Here is a 20,688-nt window from a genome sequence, read left to right on the forward strand (position 1 = left end):
AAATTTAAAATAAGTAAGAGTTAATGAATTTTTTTTTAATTTACTTTTAAGAATTATTGCATTTTTTTATGGCTCATTTACAGGAAGTGAACACCGTTGCTATGGTTACAAACAAAGTGTAATGGGAAACGTAGTCCTGAAATGCTTCGCTAACGCGACATTTAGCCTAGAAAAAATGACTCATTTACTACATTACCCAGAATCCTATGCGATCCAAATCGATGTCAGTTATGTTATAGTTCTTGGCGTTGTACGATGGGCTCTTTGTGGCGACTTCTGAACACTTTTTGTTGATAAATAGTTGTTTTTTGTGGCTGTTTGCAGAGGAAGACACTGCAATGATGGTTGGGATTATATTATAGTAGCTATCAGAGGTAAAGGTAACAGATTATGACATCCCCAGGTCACAATCCTCACCTGTTTAGGTGGAGGAGGCTCAGCAAGAGTACAACATCTGCAGACAAGGTAAATTTAATCTTTGGATTTATGTTAAATTGACATATATAGGGCTTCTTATTCTAATTAGAAGATAAATGAATTAAACTGTGGCTGCCTATTCTAGATAATAGCCTACATTCAAGCTCACCTCAGCACTTTCTCTTACATAAAATACACTTTTTATACCCTTTCCCTGCAGAGTTATCAAATCCCCTAGAGAGATAAAACATAATTGTAAAAAGGGTCCTATATTGGATTTATGAATGAAGGAGAAGCACATATGTATGAATTCATGGCTCATATCAGGGGATGGTTTAGAAATGTCATATAGATGGGTCCTTTCTCTGATGCTCAAATGCCTGCAGCCTCATATTTCTGCTGCCTGAGACAGAGATAGTAAAGCACCGACTTTTGGACGCCTGGGAAATGATTTTCTGAAGTAATCTGCTGATTTAAGGCAGTGGTTAAGCTTTCCTGTGAAATAATCCGCAGACATCAGGCACTGCCTCAGCCCTCAATTTGCATACTGTGCCCACATCTCAAGGTGTCTGTGAGCTTTGCTGGGCATTTTTAAGCAGGCAAAGGTGACCATGAGACCATCATTTTCATTGGGCCCTGTGGTATCTCTTGCAAACACTTATTTTTCTTTCAATGACAGATGCATGTGAAGAATGGTGATGTCGACCAGTGGAGAAAGGTGAGAAGAACTTATGTGCAATATGTGTATTTTGATAATGCATGTTTTTGTATCATTGCAAACTTTGTTTTTTGCGCTGTTTGTGGACAAAAAAAGCAATTTGAAGATGTCACCTTTGACTGATGGGCATAAACCAAGTAACTGAATAATCAATAATTAATTCATAATGAAAATAATCATTAGTGAGTCTATTTCTTTGTCCTCAGCGCGTGGAGGTGGCCTCTGAGTTTGCTGTATCTGAAGTCTTCTCCCACAAGAAACCTCGTTCAAGAACCAACAGCCAAGCTGTACCACTGCAAAGCTCTGACCAGTTAAGAGATCATGATGACGCTTACAGTGAAGGTAGGTCAGCACATAAAAAAAACTAATAGAGGTGTCTCCAGAGAAGTGTTACCTATATAATAGAGTTGAGCCTGTGCAGTATAGCTGCAGGCTGAACAATGATATTTGGGTGGTTTCTTGCAGCCCAGGCTCTCCTTGGGGATTGGCTGAACAGTAAGTTGCGGCTGGAGCTGGAAGTGGAGGAGGAAGATGACCTGATGTGCAGCGGAGACAGGAGAAGCACCACTGCACTGGCTAGTGCTCAGCCTGCCGCCCTCAACTACAGCAACTTTGATGGTACATGTAGTAAACAATTACCTATCCAACTAACTTGAAACACTTTATTTGAATTAATCAAGACCAGTTCAGGTTCCCTGCCATAATGGGAATGCTGAGGTTTACATTTGACTTCACAAGTCAAAATAAATAATGAGATTAATTAATTAAAGCTAGGGTTTGTAGTTAAATACTTGAAAGGTTGGTGCAGATCACATTTAAAGGAGTAGTTCACCACAAAGGAAGATTTAATCATTATCATGTAACCCTGACGACTACCAGCACACAGGGAATTAGACCCCGTAGGTCAGTCTCAGCCTTTTTCCACCTAAGGTGGAACTGAAACCAGCTGCTGTCTAAAGGGCAGCAAATCAATCTAAAAACTTACGGTCAGGAGTAATTTACATTACAAATGTTAATGAAATAAAACACATACAATCACTAGTACAATCCTTTTACTAACTCCTCAGTTGTGATATAATACTTCTTTTTCACTCTCACTTCTGCAAAGATCTGTACAACTGCCTGGTCGAGGAGGAGGAAAACAGTGCTGTTAACAGCTTCCTACAGGACCTGATGGAGCAAGAGGTGTTGGACTCTGGGGTGATGGAGGAACTGGCGCTGGATGTTGGGCAAACCAGGAAGAAGTTGAGAGATCCGATTGTCACCATGGAAGCAAGACATCTGCAGGTACAGTATGTGACCAAAGTGGTCTCAATTTCCTCAAGATAAGAGATGTGATGCTGTGGGTCGAGGAAACTGTCACTGTGAGTAGAATCAACTGGGAAGACGAGCAACCAGGTTGTGTTGTCACTCATACTAATTGCTACCGATTGCCACTGAAGGTGCGAGAGAACAGAGCCCTGCGGGAGGCTGAGAGGCAGAGGCAACAGGGAGAGAGGGATGCCCGACGGGGTACCAGAGAGGAGGCAAAGAGGAGGGAGCGAGAGGAGGAGACAAGAAAGAAGCAGCAGGCACGTAGACAGGAGGAGATGGTGCAACAGGAGATGGTGAGACTGCGACGGCAGATGGAGGAGAGGAGAGGCCTGGAACAGCTGGTTCGACAGAGGTACGGTATCCACAGCAACCAGATTGCATCACACATTGTGATATTGCCTGTATCACCTTCCTATGGTGGATTGAATGGATTAATGGTAACCTACTGAGAAGTAAGCCAGCTCCCTGACCAAAGCAACTAGTGCGTACCTGTGGAGGGCACATAAGCTCTGAGGCAGCATGATGAGACTGCTGTGCAATCTCTCACAAAGTCTGCCAGCCGAGGCTTTTCTTTATCGCAACTGTAAATATGTCCTAAGATAACTTTCATCATGAACGCCCTTTGTTAAAAGCAATAAATGGCTGTCACCATGCAGAAATAAAAATGCAGATGTAAATTTAGAAGGTTGAATGGTAAATTATTAGCTTTGTGCAAATGTATGTATATATTTATTATTGGAAATCAATTACCAACACAAAACAATGACAAATATTGTCCAGAAACCCTCACAGGTACTGCATTTAGCATAGAAAATATGCTCAAATTATTACATAACAAACTCAAGCCCAACAGGCAACAACAGCTGTCAGTGTGTCAGTGTGATGACTTGACTATGACTTGCCCCAAACTGCATGTGATTATCATAAAGTGGGCATGTCTGTAAAGGGGAGACTCGTGGGTACCCAGAGAACCCATTTTCATTCACATTATCTTGAGGTCAGAGGTCAAGGGACCCCTTTGAAAATGGCTATGCCAGGTTTCCTCGCCAAACTTTAGTGCAAGTTTGGAGCGTTATTTAATCTCATTTGCGACAAGCTAGTATGACATGGTTGGTACCAGTGGATTCCTCAGGTTTCCTAGTTTCATATGATGCCAGTATCTTCACTCTAGCTTTAAAACTACAACTACAATCTAAAAATCGCAAGTTGTGTTATTGCGTTAAAGAAATTAGTGGAGTTAAAATGAATTGTTTTAGGTTTGTATTTTACAGGGCATTAGTTTGTCATTAAGGTATTTCTATTGATAAATTATTATTTTTATTTGAACAGATGTTAGCAAAGAAAAATAACCAACTGGGTGTAGAATTATGGAAAACGTGAATATGTATTAGTTTTTTAGTATGTGTTTATACAAAAAAAAGTATTTATTTGGAACTTTAAACTGGTCTCATGGTCATCTTTATTTTGCAACTTTTGGGGATGACTGCTGTTCTTTATGGTGCCCTGGTCGACTGAGAAGTATATATGTGGTTATTCCACAGGGAAAGGGAAAGAGTGGAAGGGCAGAGGGCAACCAGAAGCCTCCAGTCAGCTCCACCACCTCCCACAAAACAGCAGCCGCAGGACACACACCAACTTTATACAGAACAGAAAATTCAATCCATGGTCCACATGGTTAATCTCAAGGTTAGTACCTGTAACTGTGGGTGTACTTGCAGATCGGTACAGCAAATGTATCGATGTAAGTCCTCTAACCCGTGGGCCTGCATATTTGCCTGCATTTTATGCGCATGTTTTAGTGTCTGCAGAAGCATTTCTCTGGATGGTATTCGGTGGTGTTGGACCGAAGGCTACGTTTAGGTAAAGCCAAGGCCCTCTGTGACTGGAAGCGGCAGCTGAGAGCGTGGCGAGCATGGCGGGCGGTAGCGTGGGCAGAACAGCAGAAGCGAGAGGTGACGAGAACAGAGGAGGATCTACGAGCTGAAAACAGGCAAGAACCTCAAAACGTTAAAGGGTATTATAACCCATCATTGTATAAATCCTGCCTTTTAATTACAACCTATTCAAAATTAGACTGTTAATTATGACAGTATTTCTAAAAGACACTCGCTGATCCCTGTTACCCTGACCAAGCAATAATTGAGGGGTAAAAATACATTCACATCTGTTCCCTCTTCCAGACAATGCCAGCTGGCTGTGGAGAGTGACCGGAGGCGGTTGCTACGGCGATGTCTGAATGAGTGGCAGCTATGGTGTCGGATGGAGAAGGAACAACGAGAGCTTTTGGCCCAGCAGCAGGAGACTCGGCGCAGGATGGCTGCCTTAATCAACGCTGCGTCAACAGGCAAAGTGAAGGCCACAGAAATCCAAACTTTTCAGCCAATTATGGCCCCACCTGAGGCAAATCCCCGAGCAAAGACCACAGAGAAGGTGAGGGGTGCACTCACAAATCAGCACTCTCATCATCAGCAACAATGCTCAGGAAATAATTGAAATATTTGTTGATGCTTCCTACTGAAAACTACCTGACAAATCACATTTTTGAGTGAAATCATGACTAAAACATCAGCCCTATCCTTGGCAAGTGATGCTAAAGGCTAAAATTACTGAGGCAATAAATAACTCAAATTGAATAAAAATTGTTTTCCAAGCCAAATCTTCTCTCTGCATGGGATGACCTGAACCTCTCGGTGAATCAGGGGAGAAAAACTTTTCCTCCTGAAATATTCACAACTCTGGAGATTGAGAGCAGGAAAGGAGCGGTGTAGATATAGGGGACGGGAAGGCATAGAGCAGATGGAAAGAGCAATAAGAGGTGTAGGATAGTGGAACAGAGCTCGAGGGAGGGAAGAAACAGAACAGGAGATGAAGTTGCTGGAGTTCATGGTGGAGGGGTCAATAAAGAGGCCAGGGCCCTGCTGCTTATATATCAGGATTCCTGGAACTCAGTAGAGATTAAATCGCACTGAGATACTGGATCTATGTTATCCCCTTAAGCTTTTTTGGGGGTATTTTTTCCACATATTATACCACCTTCATATCTGCTGTTTCCTTCTCTGTAGGAAGATCACCAGAGGTCAAACACTTCCGCCCCCGGCGCCTCTGCAGTACGTCAGAATAAGACTCCTGTGGGTGCTGTGGCCCAGCTCACTCAGCCATGGCAGGTGACCCGACGCCATGTAGCACCGACAGCCGCCGAGCTCCAGGAGGCACAGCACAAAGGTCAGGGCGGCGACTTTACCAGTTCAAAAAGAAACACAGTGTCGGGCAGCAGGTTTGAGAACAGACACGCCGTCCAGCAGCAGATCATCACGCAGCAGAGGAAGCTGCTGAAGGAGCAGCAGGAGCAGATCGCACACATGAAAGAGGAGCAGAGCATGACGGCGTTGGAGCTGGAAATTGAGAAAACCACACAGCTCACACAGCTCACACAGCTCATAAAGCCAGGAGGCTCCAGACCAAAGAGCCAAAACTCTGACCCAACAGAGCAGAGGTAGGCTCACTGCAAAATGTATGACACAAAAGCATCATATTTCACCACTCTCTCATTCATCACCCTTTATAAAGGTTTATAAGCTTTAACTAATGGCTTTATTAATGGTTAGTAAACCTTTTACTACTGCTTAATTGGTCAGTTGTAAACCACTAACAAGAACAACGTTTTACCAGTTAGGTAAAGGTTAGGTTAGATTACCAGTTTGAAGAAATCTCTGTGGCTGGAACTTAATAAATGTTTGGGAGTTTCTCACCTTCTGATAAGCCATCAATATAGCACAACATTAACATTATCTCTGTTGATCCAGTTCGTTAGCTTGCTTCCATGGCTGCAGAAGGCTGTGTTCGCATGCCAATTTGTTTCATATGTGGCAGCGGGGTGTCTAAATGGACAGTGGATGGGATCACACCCGCCAAAACTAAAACAGACGTCCCAGACCAAAATGGAAATTTCAATGGAGAACGTATTGGCTGTAGCATTGTTGTCGGAGAAGCCAGTATTTCAATTTAGCATATTTCCTTAATCTCTGATGACATATCATGGTCACTTTATGATTTTTTTTTTACAGTAAATATATTACATATTGGTCCTTTAAGGGTAATACACCAACAATTCTGCAGTTATACCTGTTAATATGTGATTATGGGTTTGCAAAGTAACCCATTAAAGGTGCAGTGTGTAGGATGCTGCGGCATCTAGCGGTGAAGCTGCAGATTGCAACCAACTGAAACTTCTACCATGTACCAAGCGTGTAGGAGAACTACAGTGGCCGATACAAAAACGCAAATGGTCCCATCTAGAGCCGTTTTGTATACAAAAAAAAGCCAAATAATGTAGTATCACATTACTTTTCATAGAATCTTTACTATCTGGTTAGAAGGTTAGAAAATAGAGTAGGAATATGAACAGAATATGGAGGTTTTATGCCTTTACTGGTGATTAAGATTGTTCAGTCCTGTGAATAAGTACACTACAGTATGTGTGTATATATTATTGGCCTGGCCTCCTATTCAATACTCTCACTGCAACCCCCTGGATAATTATATTGTAAGTAAGACTGTCTCCATACCTCCATGCCCCAAATGTACCGTTGGCTCTAAAATTCTCTTTAGATGAATGATCGCTTAGCTCGCTTCTCTTTCTACGGTGCAGACTAATGTTGGCGGCTCATTGTCTGTGTGCACCTCAGTGGTTAAACATGGGTTGAAAGGATTTTTATAGATATAATACCCTTTAAAACTACTATCTCAAATGTCTAGAATAGTACAGACACTTATTGTTATCAGGAGCAACACCGCGGTGAATCGGGGTAGAAGTCATTATCAGTTAATGACTTTCCTTATTACATACAAGTTACACAAGAGTAGATACAAAGAAACAGATCAGCTGCTGCAGGATTTTAAAGTTTAGAGAGAGCAGAGGATCAGGAGGTTGTGCAAAAGTCAATAGTTGTGTTAGGGAAAGTTAGGTTTCTTATAATTACGTATTTATATGATTGCAGACACTTTCCTAGACAACCTTGAACATTGTTTTCATAAGTAAAAGCAAAAAGTTCTGCCCTTCAGCTCAAACTGAAATTCATTTACAGATTCATGTACAGTCTGACGCATGTCGGATGAGTTTGCCTTAAGTCGATATCTGTCTGAATAAAATTTGCCCAGCAAGGATTAGGAAGATTTGAATGTGCAGACAGAGTTATGACGAGCTTTTGTTTCTGCGCTTTGAGCTGTGATTGTTACTGTTGCAGGGCACCGAGAGTTACCGGAGAACCTGACAGTCTCTGCGCACCTCCAAGGAAAGCTGTCACACGGCAGACATGCACCCATCCAATCATCACAGGTCAGTCTGCAAGGTCCTTCACTCAGAGAGCTTAAAAGCAGAGACCGACATACAATAACTCACATATACATATAGACACATATCAGAACGCTGTAACTCTTTTGTCAAGAAAATTGCATGACCCTGAATCACGCATATGGAGACGTAACATTTACATATATAAATGTCTGTCGTCCTCAACAGTTGCACTCATATTTTCCTTCCAGTTACGTGTTCAGAATATGAAGGGTGAATCATACATAAACATATATCCACTCCTGAGACTCTGTTGTACCACAGAGGAATACCGTGTGCTCAACTCAACCCTCTCCCTCTCTTTGAAGCCATGGAGGTCCGTGCACGTCAACGCGCAGCGCGAAGGAAGGAAGTCGAGGAACTCAAGATAAAGAAGGAAGAGGAAAAACTGGTAAGAGATTGACGAGTTGTTTTCTGGACAACCAAATTGTTTTGCAGGATGAGCAGCAAGTTGTAACTTAAACTTACAATCGTCATATACATACATACAGGTACATACATGAAATTTGACCTCTGCATTTAACCCAACCTAAGCATTTTAGGAGCAGTGGGCTGTACTTAAGCGCCCAGGGGGGAGCAACTAGGGGTTCAGTGTCTCGATCAGGGACACTACGACATGTCGTAATTATTTCAATTAATATTTAAAGAGGACCTATTATGCTTTTGAGATTTTTCCTTTTCCTTTACTGTGTTATATATTTTTTTTATAGTAAAAGATCTGCAGAGTTACAAAGCTCAAAGTCCATGCCAAAGGGCTATACTTTATAAGTATTGTATGTCAAAAAAGGTGATAGTATAGTATGATGAAAAAAGACATAAAAATGTCGAAGTATTGTATGTCAAAAAAAGTCAAAAAAATTCATAGTATAGTATGTTGTCAAGTATAATTTATCAAAAAATGTTTTAAAAAGTCTTAAGTCGAAAAAAGTAAAAAAAAAAAAATAGTATGGTATAGTAGCAGAGAAACACTGCTCCTGAACTGCCTGAAGTGCGACCTTTTCCTCCGTAGTAATACATTAGCATAATACCTCTTTAAAAAAAACTTTAATTTAACTTTTCAGGCTGAGATGAAAGCCGCGGAGGAGCAGAGGCAATGGGAGGAGGAGGAGGAGAAGCGCAAAGCAGCGGAAAGGAAGAGGGAGGAGAAAAGGCAGGAAAGAGAGGTGAGATTCATATTTCATGGACGTTCCCAAAAACATGAGTCAGAATACAGGAAGCTGAGCAACATGCAGCAGGACTGTGCTCTTGTGACATGCTGCAGAATATTAAAATGTCACTTCTTTCTGTCTGTGTGCAGAGGGAAGAGGAAAAGCAGAGGCAACTGAAAAGGCAACAGGAGCTCCTGAAGCTGGCCGATCAACACTACCACAGAAACTTGCTGCTACGGCGAGGCCTGGCGCCATGGAAATGCCTCATTCAGCTCAGACAAGCCAACATACAGGTGAATCACCTAGGAGGCTCTTGATTCTGGCCTTAACTTTGATTTTTTTTTAAATCCTATCTGAACTGGGAGCTGTGCAGGGAGCGCTTCAGGCTTTCCATTATCTCACATGCTCCTACAACAGAATTACAATAAGCAAAAGGACATTTTAACCTAGGAGGGTAAATCCAAGGCCAGGTACACGCCATGGATTGGAATAATAAAAAGCCTCCCTGGTTATAGAGTACATACAGTACTGCCTGTGCACCTGCTATCTGACTCGGAGGCGGTCGCTCAAAAGGCAATGTGTGTCTATGAAAGGCTTTTTATAATTCAACTCTTTACACTTGGCCGATGTTTTTTACAGCTCACGGACCATCAGTGGACATAAAGCATCCCAATTTTCTCACACTGAAAAGCTTTAGTTATTTTTCTCCATCTGGAGAAGATTATAAAGAATAATCTGTTTGAAATTTTAGAAATTCAAAGAGGATTATACAGATTTTGTGTTGTCTTGTCTGTCGCCTTAACTGAAGCTCAAACGTGTTCAAAACACAGCTTTTAACAAATGGCATAAATAACTTCTTAATAATGCCATAATGAGTGGAATATTTTGCTCTTCATCTATTTCTCCTTTTTTCTTGGCTCATTTATGTATTAATGTATTTATTATTCCTGTTGCTGGGAGGAATTTCCATTCCATTTTATTAGTATCTGTTCACTAGTACTGTATTTTTCCTAATTGTGAAGCTCTTTGATTTTCAGAAGTGCGATATAAAGCTTGATATAATTCTTTTTATTATTATAAAGTATCACAAACCACATGCTGAGTATCCACAGGGAACACATTTAATAAATTGAGCAATGGGCAAACTGCTGTGGTAAAAATACCACACTCAGCAGCTAAAATGAAATCCTAAGCCAAAGGCAAAGCTACAGGGACACACACACATAAAGCCCACACACACACTCAAAAAGGCAGAGGGAAAATATCCAAACAAAAGCATGTGACAACTTCATAGCTGCATTCCCTTGACATTATCATCATTTCATCTTCAAAATGCTCCCATCTTTGCTCGGCATGACACAAAAACTCTTGTGCATACAGTACATGTTTCGCAGCTAGATATAAACCCTCTTTGTTAAATGTGAGATGCGAATCAAAGACAGGCCCTTCATCATTTGATAGGGCTCCATTGTTTCAACCTGGCACGTATGATTGAGTTTGGATGCACTCATCAGCGTGCATCAACACTTTTCTTTTCAATCCCCGCCAGCTGGCCGAGCGTCATTACAATCTCTTCCTCCTGAGGCGGTGCACACTAGGCTGGCAGCAATCAGCAAGAGAGTCCCTGTCTGAGAAAGAAGCTTCTGTTGACCAACTGCACCAGCACTTTTTGCTTCGGAGGAGCTTAAGCTGCTGGAAAAGAGTGTGTATACACCCGCGCACACACACACAAACACATACTCAATCAGATCTGCAGTCTCCCCATCTTCTGCCAGAGACTAGAGCAAAATCTTTTCCTAATCTCGTCTTCTACCTGCACTCAATCATGTTTTCAGGTGTCCAGTCCTTAAAGGAAAACAGTTTTCTACTTCTTTTCTTGTTTAAGCCACCCTCCCCACTTCAACTTACTAACTTGCAGTTGTTTTGTTGTGGATTTTACTGCTAAAAATGCCCCCATCTCTGAGTGAGTGTTGTCTGTTTCAGCTAAAGGACTGGCGGATGATTCAAAGGGAGAGAGCTGAGCGTTTCTATCGCACTCGCACCCTGAGGAGGTTTCTGCTGGCGTTGCTGGACCATGTGACCCAGGAGAGGCTGGTGGCGTGGGACAGTCGGGAGCTGGCTCAGGAGCACAGTGACAGGTCTGCTACCCATGACTTTCCCATATGTTCACGGTGTGGATGCAGTGTACCAACAGGGTGTCTAATGAAATTTAGGAACTTGTTTAATTACAAGTGGAAATGTAATATCAGAGCATAGCCAAGAACAGGCAAACCTAACAGTGGCTCTAGATGGGGCCTTTCGCGTTTTTACTTCGGCCAGCGCATCTCTCCTACACATTTGGCACACCGGAGAATTTTCAGTTGGTTGCAATCTGCAACCTTGCCGCTAGTTGTCGCCGATCTTACACACTGTATCTTTAATTCATCAACAAACACTGCAGAATATGATAAAGGTTGCCCACTGGAACATGCGTCTTTGAGCAGAAGCAGTTGTTGAACATTTACCAATTAAATATGAGAGCTTTTGCGGTGCATTGTCTTTTCCACGGACACTGCCTATGCATTAGATCATAAACTAGACCATAAGTGTAGAGGATTTGGCGACGTAATACCCCTCCGCTCACTACTGCCATTCCAAGGCTGCGGTAACGTGAGCCGCCGAGTGCAAAACCGTGGTAACAGCGTTGGTCTCGCTCAGAGGCCATCCTTACCATAATAACTCTACTTTGATAACAACGGAAGACAGTCCGGTTTCACAAGCGTGTTGGAGAACTACGGTGGACTTCAGGTAACGTCAAAACGTGAAAGGTTCTCTCTAGAGCCAGTGTTTGTCCGTTCTGGGCTACTGTAGAAACATGGTGGAGCAACATGGTGGACTCGGTGAAGAGGACCTGCTCCCAATGTAGATATGAAGGGCTCATTCTAAGCTGACGAAAACACGATTCTTAGTTTCATGTGATTATACACTAATGAAAACATGTTTATGAATATTATATTCCATTTCTGTTAATAGATCCCCCGAAATGTTTCACACTGTTCCTTTAACTCCAGTGAAGTGCCTCAAATCTGCCATTAGCTGTAAATGTCTCTTCATATTATGATTAATGGTGTTATGGTGTTTTGCTGCTCAATTAGAAACTCTAATATGGCTAAACTAGTTGGCATAGCGTAGTGTTTATATAGCCTGACTGGTCTCTAGCACTGGGTAATTTAAAAGAATGTATTTTCCTCAATAATACTTTTTTTCCAGCCAATAGTTATGGAGACATTTTACCTTAAAACCACAAATAGCGCTAGAGGGTCATCAAAGTTATTAGGATTCATCCTCTTGGAACCATGAAAGTCAACCCCATAGTTCTCGAGATAGTTCAGTCTGAACCAAAGTGATGTACAGATGCCATCCCTAAAGCCACATCTCTAGCAAAAAAGTCAGTTTGAGAACTTTTCTAATTTGCATTTAAATAGATTTTGCAAGGTTGCTTCCCACAAATTATACATTTAAATCAGCAAACACATTTTGGTTTGAATTATGCTTAATAACAGCACTATTATGCGATCTTCTGTTCCCCATTGTGGACAATGTTAATGATTTCTGCAGCCCTGGTCTGACTTAATGATTTCACCGTCATCGACACAGAATGTGAGTGTTTATAAACTTCAGCTTCTCGGGTGAGGTCAGCTAAATGACCGCAGCCGGCAGGTGAATCCCCACCGGCTGCCCGGCTGCCACCGTCAATAAGCCCCCAGTGACACCATGTGAAAACTCATTAGGTGTTGTCAGCCCAGAGGTCCCTATAATTCAGTTTCTTATTGCTCACTTGCTCTGTTGCCGTCTGTCCCTCCATCTGCCTGCACTTCAGACGGGTGCTGCGGCGATGTTTGCTGGCCTGGAGGCAGCTTCCCTGTCTGCTGCGCAAGGAGAGAGTGAGGGAGGAGCGGCGGGAGAAGCTGGGACGGAGAGTGACGGAGGTTCTGCCTGATTTCTGCTCCCATCCACAGTAAAGCATCTGGGAGAAGCGGACATGGTGGGAGACAAACTGCACATCCACACAGAGGACACAAAAACATCTCCTGGAGAGGACACGCATCCAAACACAAAATTAATCTTTCTCACATTCATTTAATGAAAATAAATTACATTAATTTCATTCAAACACAAGCCAACTTTTGAAGGTGACATTAATGTGCATTGATTTATTTGCTTTGAATTCATTCAGGACTCAGTTTCAGCCAGCTTAAAGAGAATAAAAGCAATCTAATCATTCGTTTAATACAATGCTTAATACAATGACAAGACAGAACTTGAATTGCCTGAATATGTGGCTTGTGCCGAGATGTTTCATTCATCAGTGATAAATATCCGTGACGCATTTCAGAAGTCCAAGTGATGTCCCCTCCTTTGTGTTTGTGGAGGACAACGTGTGCATCCTTGAAAAGATGTTCAGCCCGTGTTTTGTGCAGGACTGTCCCTACGAGGACCAGAACTGATTACTCATGCTCACATTTTTCTTCTATTCCGACTCCCAGCAAGGCACTAGAATGTAGAGGAGACATAAAGACATTGTTCAAGTCCAGGGAAGACAGTCAGTGTGAAGGAAACTGTGATATTTTTGTTTGGCAGAGAGACTGACGAGAAGTGGACAGAAAGCGTGGATACAGCTGCATAGAGAAGACGCCAGTAGTGATTGACGTCAATGGCAGTGAATGTATCTATTGGGATTTACAGTTGTTATTGCTATGTGTCAAAGTCAGGGCAACTCAATAACTGCAGGGATAACAGTCCTGACAGCTCTCAGGTTGGCTGCAAGCAGCAGAAGAAGTGAAGTGAAAGGAGCCATGCTGCCATCCAGTGGACACAAGCAAGAACAGTAACCAGAAGCTCCAAAGTGTTAAAATCAGGGTTGGCAACAGTCTCTTACACCAGGTCTGTTGGGACGGGAGAGGGTGAATTCAGCTTTTCCCCCATGGTCATGAACTCGGCCCAGTTTCCACGGAAACCTCGAGAGTAGACGCCGGTGTCCACGACGAGTCCCCAGTAGGCGCTCCGAGCAGTTTTGTCCCGCAGGGCAGTGCGTGCCTCGCGCTCGGTCACGTTGTAGCTGACGTTGATGAGCTGCACCGCCAGCAGGTGGACCAGCCCGCAGGTCACGATGCTGCTGTACCACGCACAGGTGAAGCAAAGGGCAGCGCTGAAACACAGACAATGAGAAAATTACTGTATCTTTGGCATTTCTGTACTGCAATTTTCTTGTTACTTGTTTGCTGACGTGTACAATAACATCAATAAATCCGTGATACATGTATATTTACCAGTAATATTAGTATGAATTTATGGATCAGACTCTACTTGCTTGTATTAAAATAGTCCTATTATGCTTTTCCCCTTTCCTTTAGCGTGTTATAAGTTACCATGCCAAGGGAGTTAATGCTCCCCCACAGAAACACTGCTCCTGAACTGCCTGAAACACCTTGCTTGAAGTCACGCCTTTTCTTCTGTAACGTGGTGATGTCACCAAGTAACATATTTGCATAATACCTGCCTTTGGCACGCCCTCAAACAAAGCTAGTTAGAGCAGAGCTTGAGTGGAGTACAAAGAGTTTGGTTCACTCAAACTGAGTGTTTCAGACAGAGGGTGAAAAGAGGTGCTATAAAGCTTTTTTTAACATTAAAGCATGTAAGCATGTTCTAGTAGAAACCAAAATAAGCATAATAGGTCCTCTTTAAGACCCAATATAAATTTTACTTTATTTTTTTTTTATTTATTTTTTTCTCATCTTTACATTTATAGTTTCTACGTGTAGGATTTGAAAACATCAGATTTTCTGACTCAAACAACCTTCTGGTCTGGGAACAATAACAGTGAATGGGGTGAAAGCAAAGCATGGGCACACCAATTTTCACCAGGACTGTCTATTTTTGTGACAAACCTACACTGTATCACCAACAGTAACTTTAAGAGAATATAATGTACAAAGTGTACAAAGTGTACTCTCAGTACCTGTACTGGTTGTAGACCCCTGGGCAGTAGAGGAGAGCGATGAAGAGGTGTTGATTCGGGCAAACACTCTGCAGCACCAGGCTGATCCCGTACAGGGACGTCGACAGGAAGAGGACGAGCGTGAGCAGGAAGCTGCGGTGATTGGCCTGCCCGACACAGCTGTTTATCCTACCAGGGCACCGACAGAGGGGACGCACAAACACACAAGTACAAACACAGGCAACATGGTACTGAGACCCCAGGGTTACACTACACTACACACATGCAGGACCAAACATATAAGTTGGGAGCGGATGATAGCAAGTTCACTTGTAGCTGTAATTAATATGTGTGTGTGATGTTGACTCAACACAACATGCAAATATGGTTAATATAGACACAGGAGGTGTGAACAGGACAAACACTCATTCAGTCTGAGCTGAGCACGTATCCTGGAAAGAAAGTCACTTGTTTTGAAAAATTAAAAGGACTTTTTTTTAGATTTATTGAATAGTTTGTGTAGAAAAGACGAGCAGACGACAAACAAGACGACCTCAGTGTTTGAGACACGAGACAAAGTGGAAGAATCAGTGATGACAGGCCGAGTGAGAGACATTTTAATGGAACCCACCAGACACAGTGGTGGTCGAGTCGCAGCACGCAGACACCACAGATCCGACAATGTCCCGCCCTCGGGGGCCGCACCACCCTGCACACCGGACACCAGTTCCTTCGGCCGCTTTCCTTCAGCTCCACCCCCACATGCTCCGACGATCCCGCCCGGCTGGCTGCCGTCATCGTCACCTCCTGCCTCCCCCCGTTGACGGCAGGGTCTCTGTCTGCCAGAGGGCCGTGATACGTCACCGTGCTGTGGACGGCCTCTTGGTTTGGCCGCACAATGCCAGGCTCTCTCTTGGTGTGGACAAGGGCTACTAAGGTGAGTATGACCCCTACAGTGATCACCGCAAGCTGGATCAGGGCAACATCCCCGCGGGGAAGCACCTCAGTGATGAATAAAAAGTACATGTACCCCAGGGAGAAGAGGGCCAGGCTGAGGAAGAAGAGCGTTCGCCCCTTCTTGCGGTGGGTGAAATAGTAGTACCACAGCACCAGGCCGGGCAGAGCTATCAGAGACACCAAGCCGAGTAGGAAGTGGAGAGCAGCGAGGTGCAGCAGGACCGGGAGGAGAATAAGAGGAGGGATGATGGACAGTTCCACTTTACGGGCTCCGCCCCACAGCCAGGGCACACGAACCCGGTCTGTGAAGACTGCAGCCACACGAGACAGGGACTCAGGTTTCTGAGGCTCCCTCTTCAGAAATCTGAAAAAAAAAAAATCATTTTAACTTCAGGTTATCAATAACTCAAATATGAGGATTTCCTGTTTTCCGCTGTTTTATATCATTGTAAGTTGAACATGTACGGGTTTTGGGCTGTTGATTGGACAAAACAAGCAGTTTGAAGATGCCACTTTAGGCTTCGCGAAATTGTGATGGCCATATGTTCACTGTTTTCTGACAATTTATAGCCAATTAACCATTTCATTAAAAAAAAATAACCAATAGATCAATTAAAATAATCATTAGTTGCAGCCCCAGTCTCACCTGTCACAGGCGTCATCCAGGTCCTCACAGTCGCAGCAGCAGGCTCCCACATGGCTGCGCTCTCCGAGGCTGTTCACATACTCGCAGCAGCACAAGGTCCCCTCCTCCTCCGGCACTTTGTTGGCTCGCTTCTTCATGATGGACAGCCTTACAGCCTATCAGATTATTAAAAAAGTTTATTAGTACCATTATTAACATTTGTGTTATAGATAAAACGAGATGCAGAGACAAGAAAACTGGCAGAAAAGAGACAGGAAGTGAAACACAATAACTGTAAATACTCTAAAAGCCCACTTTGCACACAGCAGCTTACCAGTTATGTGCATGTGTTTCAGATGGTGGAGCAGCTTTAAACAGATTTCCACCACGCAACAGGCCCTGCTCATTTGACCCTACCCAGTCCACCTCCTGCCCTCACATCTGCCACACATCTGTCACGCTTTAATGATTTACAGGAACTGAACCACTGCAACCTGCTGGCTTGTTTAGATGGCAGAGATGACATGGTGTTTTATTATTATTATTCAGCAGCCTTTTATCAAACTAACATGATGAAAAGGACACCAAGCTCAGGAAAGGTCACCACCATCTAACTGCTGAGTCCTTCCAGGCAGCCTTGAAGCAAAGTAAGGGCCTAAGGGAAGACAGAAGGCTAAATGTACTGATTAATGGGTGTGTGGTAGCACCAACTGGCACATCTGCTCCCTGACCAAAAAAAACAACAAATAATGCTGCAAGGATTCATAGCATGACTGTGGTGCTCAGCAGTTTTATGTCCTGTTGTTACACTGAGGGATTTTTTGTCATATTCAGTGCTTTTGACTTTTTGCAATTGCCGCAGGACATTAAAAAAGCTTGTAGAATACGATGCAGGATGGCTGTAGCTCTTTATAAGATGTCTTTGTAGGTGAGATTAAAGGGGAACTTTGGTATTTTTCAACCTGGAAGAACGCTGTAACCGGCAGCGACAATGTAACGTCATGTTAGGTCCATTAAAAGTGCTTGTTTTTGCCACTGACACGCTCAAATTGTTATTAGACATGTCTGACAACATTATTGAAAGGACCCCACAGAGAAATAAAAAAAAAAATTTACGTTGTGCTTGATCCGGTCTGTTTGTTATTGTGTCCAAGTCCTGTTCAAGGAGAAGTCTCGTTGTGAAATCTGAATATCTGTGTACTCTGGCTCAAATAAATACAAGCGGCCATCGAATTCAAAGACCTCATCCACATTGTGGAAATCCTCTAAATATTCAGCCATGACATTGAAAATATTTTAGAAAACACTAAGCTATGCTCTCTGTACTACAATCAGAGCCTGTCATGGCAAAAACAAGCACTTTTAGTGGACGTACATGACGGTGCCAGCGTGCCCCAATAGCACCATGGTGCTGCCTGTGAGTGGCTCTCCCTCTACAGCGCTCTCCACCAATACTGGACAAATTTCAGGAATTGTTGTCCCTATTAGTCAGTTAGACACAAAACATGGGATAATAGGGTCCAAGTTGAAAAATACCAAAGTTACCCTTTAAAGGGACTGTTTGTAACTTCTTACACGTGTAAATCAATCCGGGTCGGTGTCCCATGCGCGCTCGTATGTGGCTACGCTGTTCAGACTCAGACTCCAACACAAACTACACGGAAGCACCAAAACCACAAAGTTATATCTAGTGAAGCCCGTCTGTTAAACAGTGTTGGCCGCAGTCGGATGACGCGGGGGAGACCGTAGCTTTGGTCTCCGGGACCGGAGTCTCTGCTCCTCTGCCTGCCTGCTTGCCTTCACTCACACAGCACGCTCGTTCTCGCCTCGCTCAGCTCGCACTCCGGCTGCGGTCGGGAGGCTGAAGCAGGAAAAGCCAACACTAGGATCAGCATTGATTCATGGAGAGACCTTCGTCTGGTCAGCTAACATTACTGCCAAGCAGGTGAAATATAGAGTGATATAGTGGTTTTAGCTGACGTGTGTCGTCCACACTGTGTTGAGCGATGCTCGTTCATGTCTATGTAGAGCGAGCACAAGCGCGAGGCCGACGCTGACCACAGGTGTCGCTGTTACAACCAAATTCTGATTCTTACAAACAGTCCCTTTAAGTCTAAGGTCTAACTCTACAAATTAAATCAATTTAGACAATATTTAGACACATTGTGTGGCTCAAAACTTGCTTGAACATCATCTGATAAAGGGATCAAGTTGAGGGAAAATATACTTTATTGTTTACTTTTTGCTTGCATAAGGTAGAAACTCCTCTTGGGTTTGCATGTGAAACAAATCTGCTATTAAAAAGGTTACATTAAAACACAACATATCACATCCAGATAAAACACATTTACATGAAAACACAAACAGATTAAATCAATATTTAGAAACACTGAGTGGCTCAAAACTTACTTGAACATCATATGATAAAGGGATGAAGTTGAGAGATGTGTTGTTAGTCATGTTTTGTGCAGAACAGCCTACAGTTTGTTTAATCTGACACTGAAATGTAAGAGTTGCTCATATTTAGTGAGTTATTGTCTGTTTAACGTCTCATGACAGCCGGTTAATCACCAACTACAGGTCACAGCTGATCCAGATTTTCACCTGTCATACCTGTCAACAACCCGCTGCGTCCAACACGAAGACAAAGACACACAACACGCGCTGAAACACAGCTTCAACATACCTGAACACTGAGCTGCTACATGCCGATGCTTCCGAGTAGCTGAGGATCGACTGAAACGGTTGTTTCCCCCAACTGGTGATAAACCAGTCTGGGTTCAAGTGTCCGGGGTTTGGTAGCAGGGGATCTTCTTCTTCTCACCGGGTTCGTCCCCCGCTTTGTCCGGGTTCGCTGGTGACGTCACGTGTAGTGATGTGTTGGTCGCGAACGAGTCGGTTCATTGAGCCGGCTCTTTTAAGTGAACGATAAGAGCCGGCTCTTTTAAGTGAACGATAAGAGCCGGCTCCCGTCTGAGAGCCGTTTTTCTTTTCTTTTTTCTTTACTTAATTCAAGGCCTCATACTGTCCGCTTGAATATACCTGTATTTACAGTCTGTCTGAAACGCTCCGTTTTAGTGCATTTCAATGGAATTGCGTTGCGAGGCAACAGCTTGGTTCCACGTTTACTTCCTGTCAGCTGATGTCATTTACATACACTGCAACAGGAAACAAACTGGGACACATTTAGAATGTTTATGTTTAAAACCGTGTGATGGTACGTGTCCACAGGCTCCGTGCTTTCCACGCTCCCCATTCATTGTCTATGCAAGCAGCCGCGCAATGCATTCCGGTAGCGTGGCGTCGCGATTCGAGAGACTAGGCGTGCAGGAAGCCCGCTCCTCATTTGCATAAAGTTGAAGTCCTGGCTACTTTATGCAAATCACGGGCGTCCGACGCGACTCGCCGCCTCTTGAAACTCCCGAAGATCTTTTAAAATAAATGTTGTCGATCCAAAATAAAGACATATTCAGCAACTGCATGGCTTATTTCTTGCCTCAAATGTTTTCAGAAACACATTTCGGTGAACTATTTTCGTGAAATAAGAGAAGAAAGTTTCCAAACGAGCCTCCATACTGGTTCCGGTTTGAAGCAGCAGCCAACAGCGGGAAAGCGTTCGTCCAATCAGGAGCCGAGTGCCTTGTTTCTAGGGACAGCCCACCAAGCGTCCAATGTTGGGAAGCGTCGCGTCGCCTCGCGATAAAAAACGCCCCTGTGGACACGTACCATAAGGATCTAAATATTGTATATTTGTGACCTCACAAATGGACAGAAATCCTAACGGCTTGTTTCAATCGCTCAATTTCTGAATATGGGCTGTGTGTATTTCCACATATATTGAGCGTTTTGATAGTTTAACAGTATTCCTAAAGCACTTAAACCTTTTTTATCATATAAAGGACATGAAAATTTCACTTTTTAAAATATGGGACTTTTAAGTAAAAGTAGTAACACCACAGCGTAAAAATTCTGTTACAAGTAACAAGTCCTGTATTCAAAATCTTACTTAAGTAAAGGTACAAAAGTAGTAGAATCAAAATATACTTAAACTATCAAAAGTAAAAGTACTCATTATGCAGAATGGCACATATCAGAATAATATATATTATATTATAATTATTGCTGCATTACTGTTTACATCATATTAATATTGCAGCTGGTTATGGTGTGGTAAATTTTAAA

General features: G+C 43.1%; 2 protein-coding genes across 2 annotated transcripts; one reads left to right on the forward strand and one right to left on the reverse strand.

The window, feature by feature from the left end:
* Positions 1-200: 200 nt before the first annotated feature.
* ccdc191 (coiled-coil domain containing 191) lies at positions 201-13,105 on the forward strand. The gene is made up of 17 exons (XM_037757534.1): positions 201-465; positions 1,097-1,135; positions 1,342-1,477; positions 1,601-1,753; positions 2,244-2,422; positions 2,578-2,801; positions 3,991-4,135; positions 4,249-4,439; positions 4,630-4,879; positions 5,512-5,942; positions 7,693-7,784; positions 8,108-8,190; positions 8,861-8,962; positions 9,097-9,240; positions 10,497-10,649; positions 10,931-11,085; positions 12,807-13,105. The coding sequence occupies exons 1-17, from the start codon at positions 391-393 to the stop codon at positions 12,946-12,948; spliced, it is 2,694 nt and encodes an 897-aa protein (XP_037613462.1). The 5' UTR covers positions 201-390; the 3' UTR covers positions 12,949-13,105.
* Positions 13,106-13,120: 15 nt separating this feature from the next.
* zdhhc23b (zinc finger DHHC-type palmitoyltransferase 23b) lies at positions 13,121-19,458 on the reverse strand. Its single transcript, XM_037757542.1, has 6 exons — positions 19,193-19,458; positions 16,528-16,682; positions 15,556-16,245; positions 14,946-15,113; positions 13,866-14,135; positions 13,121-13,480 (listed from the first exon to the last, which is right to left on the reverse strand). Exons 2-6 carry the CDS (start codon positions 16,662-16,664, stop codon positions 13,435-13,437), a joined length of 1,311 nt encoding a protein of 436 aa, XP_037613470.1. The 5' UTR covers positions 16,665-16,682; positions 19,193-19,458; the 3' UTR covers positions 13,121-13,434.
* Between the last annotated feature and the right edge of the window lie 1,230 nt (positions 19,459-20,688).

The sequence above is a fragment of the Sebastes umbrosus genome, chromosome 21 (assembly GCF_015220745.1).
Source record: "Sebastes umbrosus isolate fSebUmb1 chromosome 21, fSebUmb1.pri, whole genome shotgun sequence".
Taxonomy (NCBI): domain Eukaryota; kingdom Metazoa; phylum Chordata; class Actinopteri; order Perciformes; family Sebastidae; genus Sebastes; species Sebastes umbrosus.

Bases quoted from the DNA above. Each gene is read 5' to 3' on its own strand.
- ccdc191 (XM_037757534.1), top strand. From the start codon at position 391: ATGACATCCCCAGGTCACAATCCTCACCTGTTTAGGTGGAGGAGGCTC. The intron at 9,241-10,496 runs GTGAATCACCTA...AATCCCCGCCAG, and splicing joins TCAGACAAGCCAACATACAG to CTGGCCGAGCGTCATTACAA. The intron at 10,650-10,930 runs GTGTGTATACAC...TGTCTGTTTCAG, and splicing joins GCTTAAGCTGCTGGAAAAGA to CTAAAGGACTGGCGGATGAT.
- zdhhc23b (XM_037757542.1), bottom strand. From the start codon at position 16,664: ATGAAGAAGCGAGCCAACAAAGTGCCGGAGGAGGAGGGGACCTTGTGC. The intron at 16,246-16,527 runs GTGAGACTGGGG...TTTTTTTTTCAG, and splicing joins CTGGATGACGCCTGTGACAG to ATTTCTGAAGAGGGAGCCTC. The intron at 15,114-15,555 runs GTGGGTTCCATT...GTGCCCTGGTAG, and splicing joins CTCGACCACCACTGTGTCTG to GATAAACAGCTGTGTCGGGC.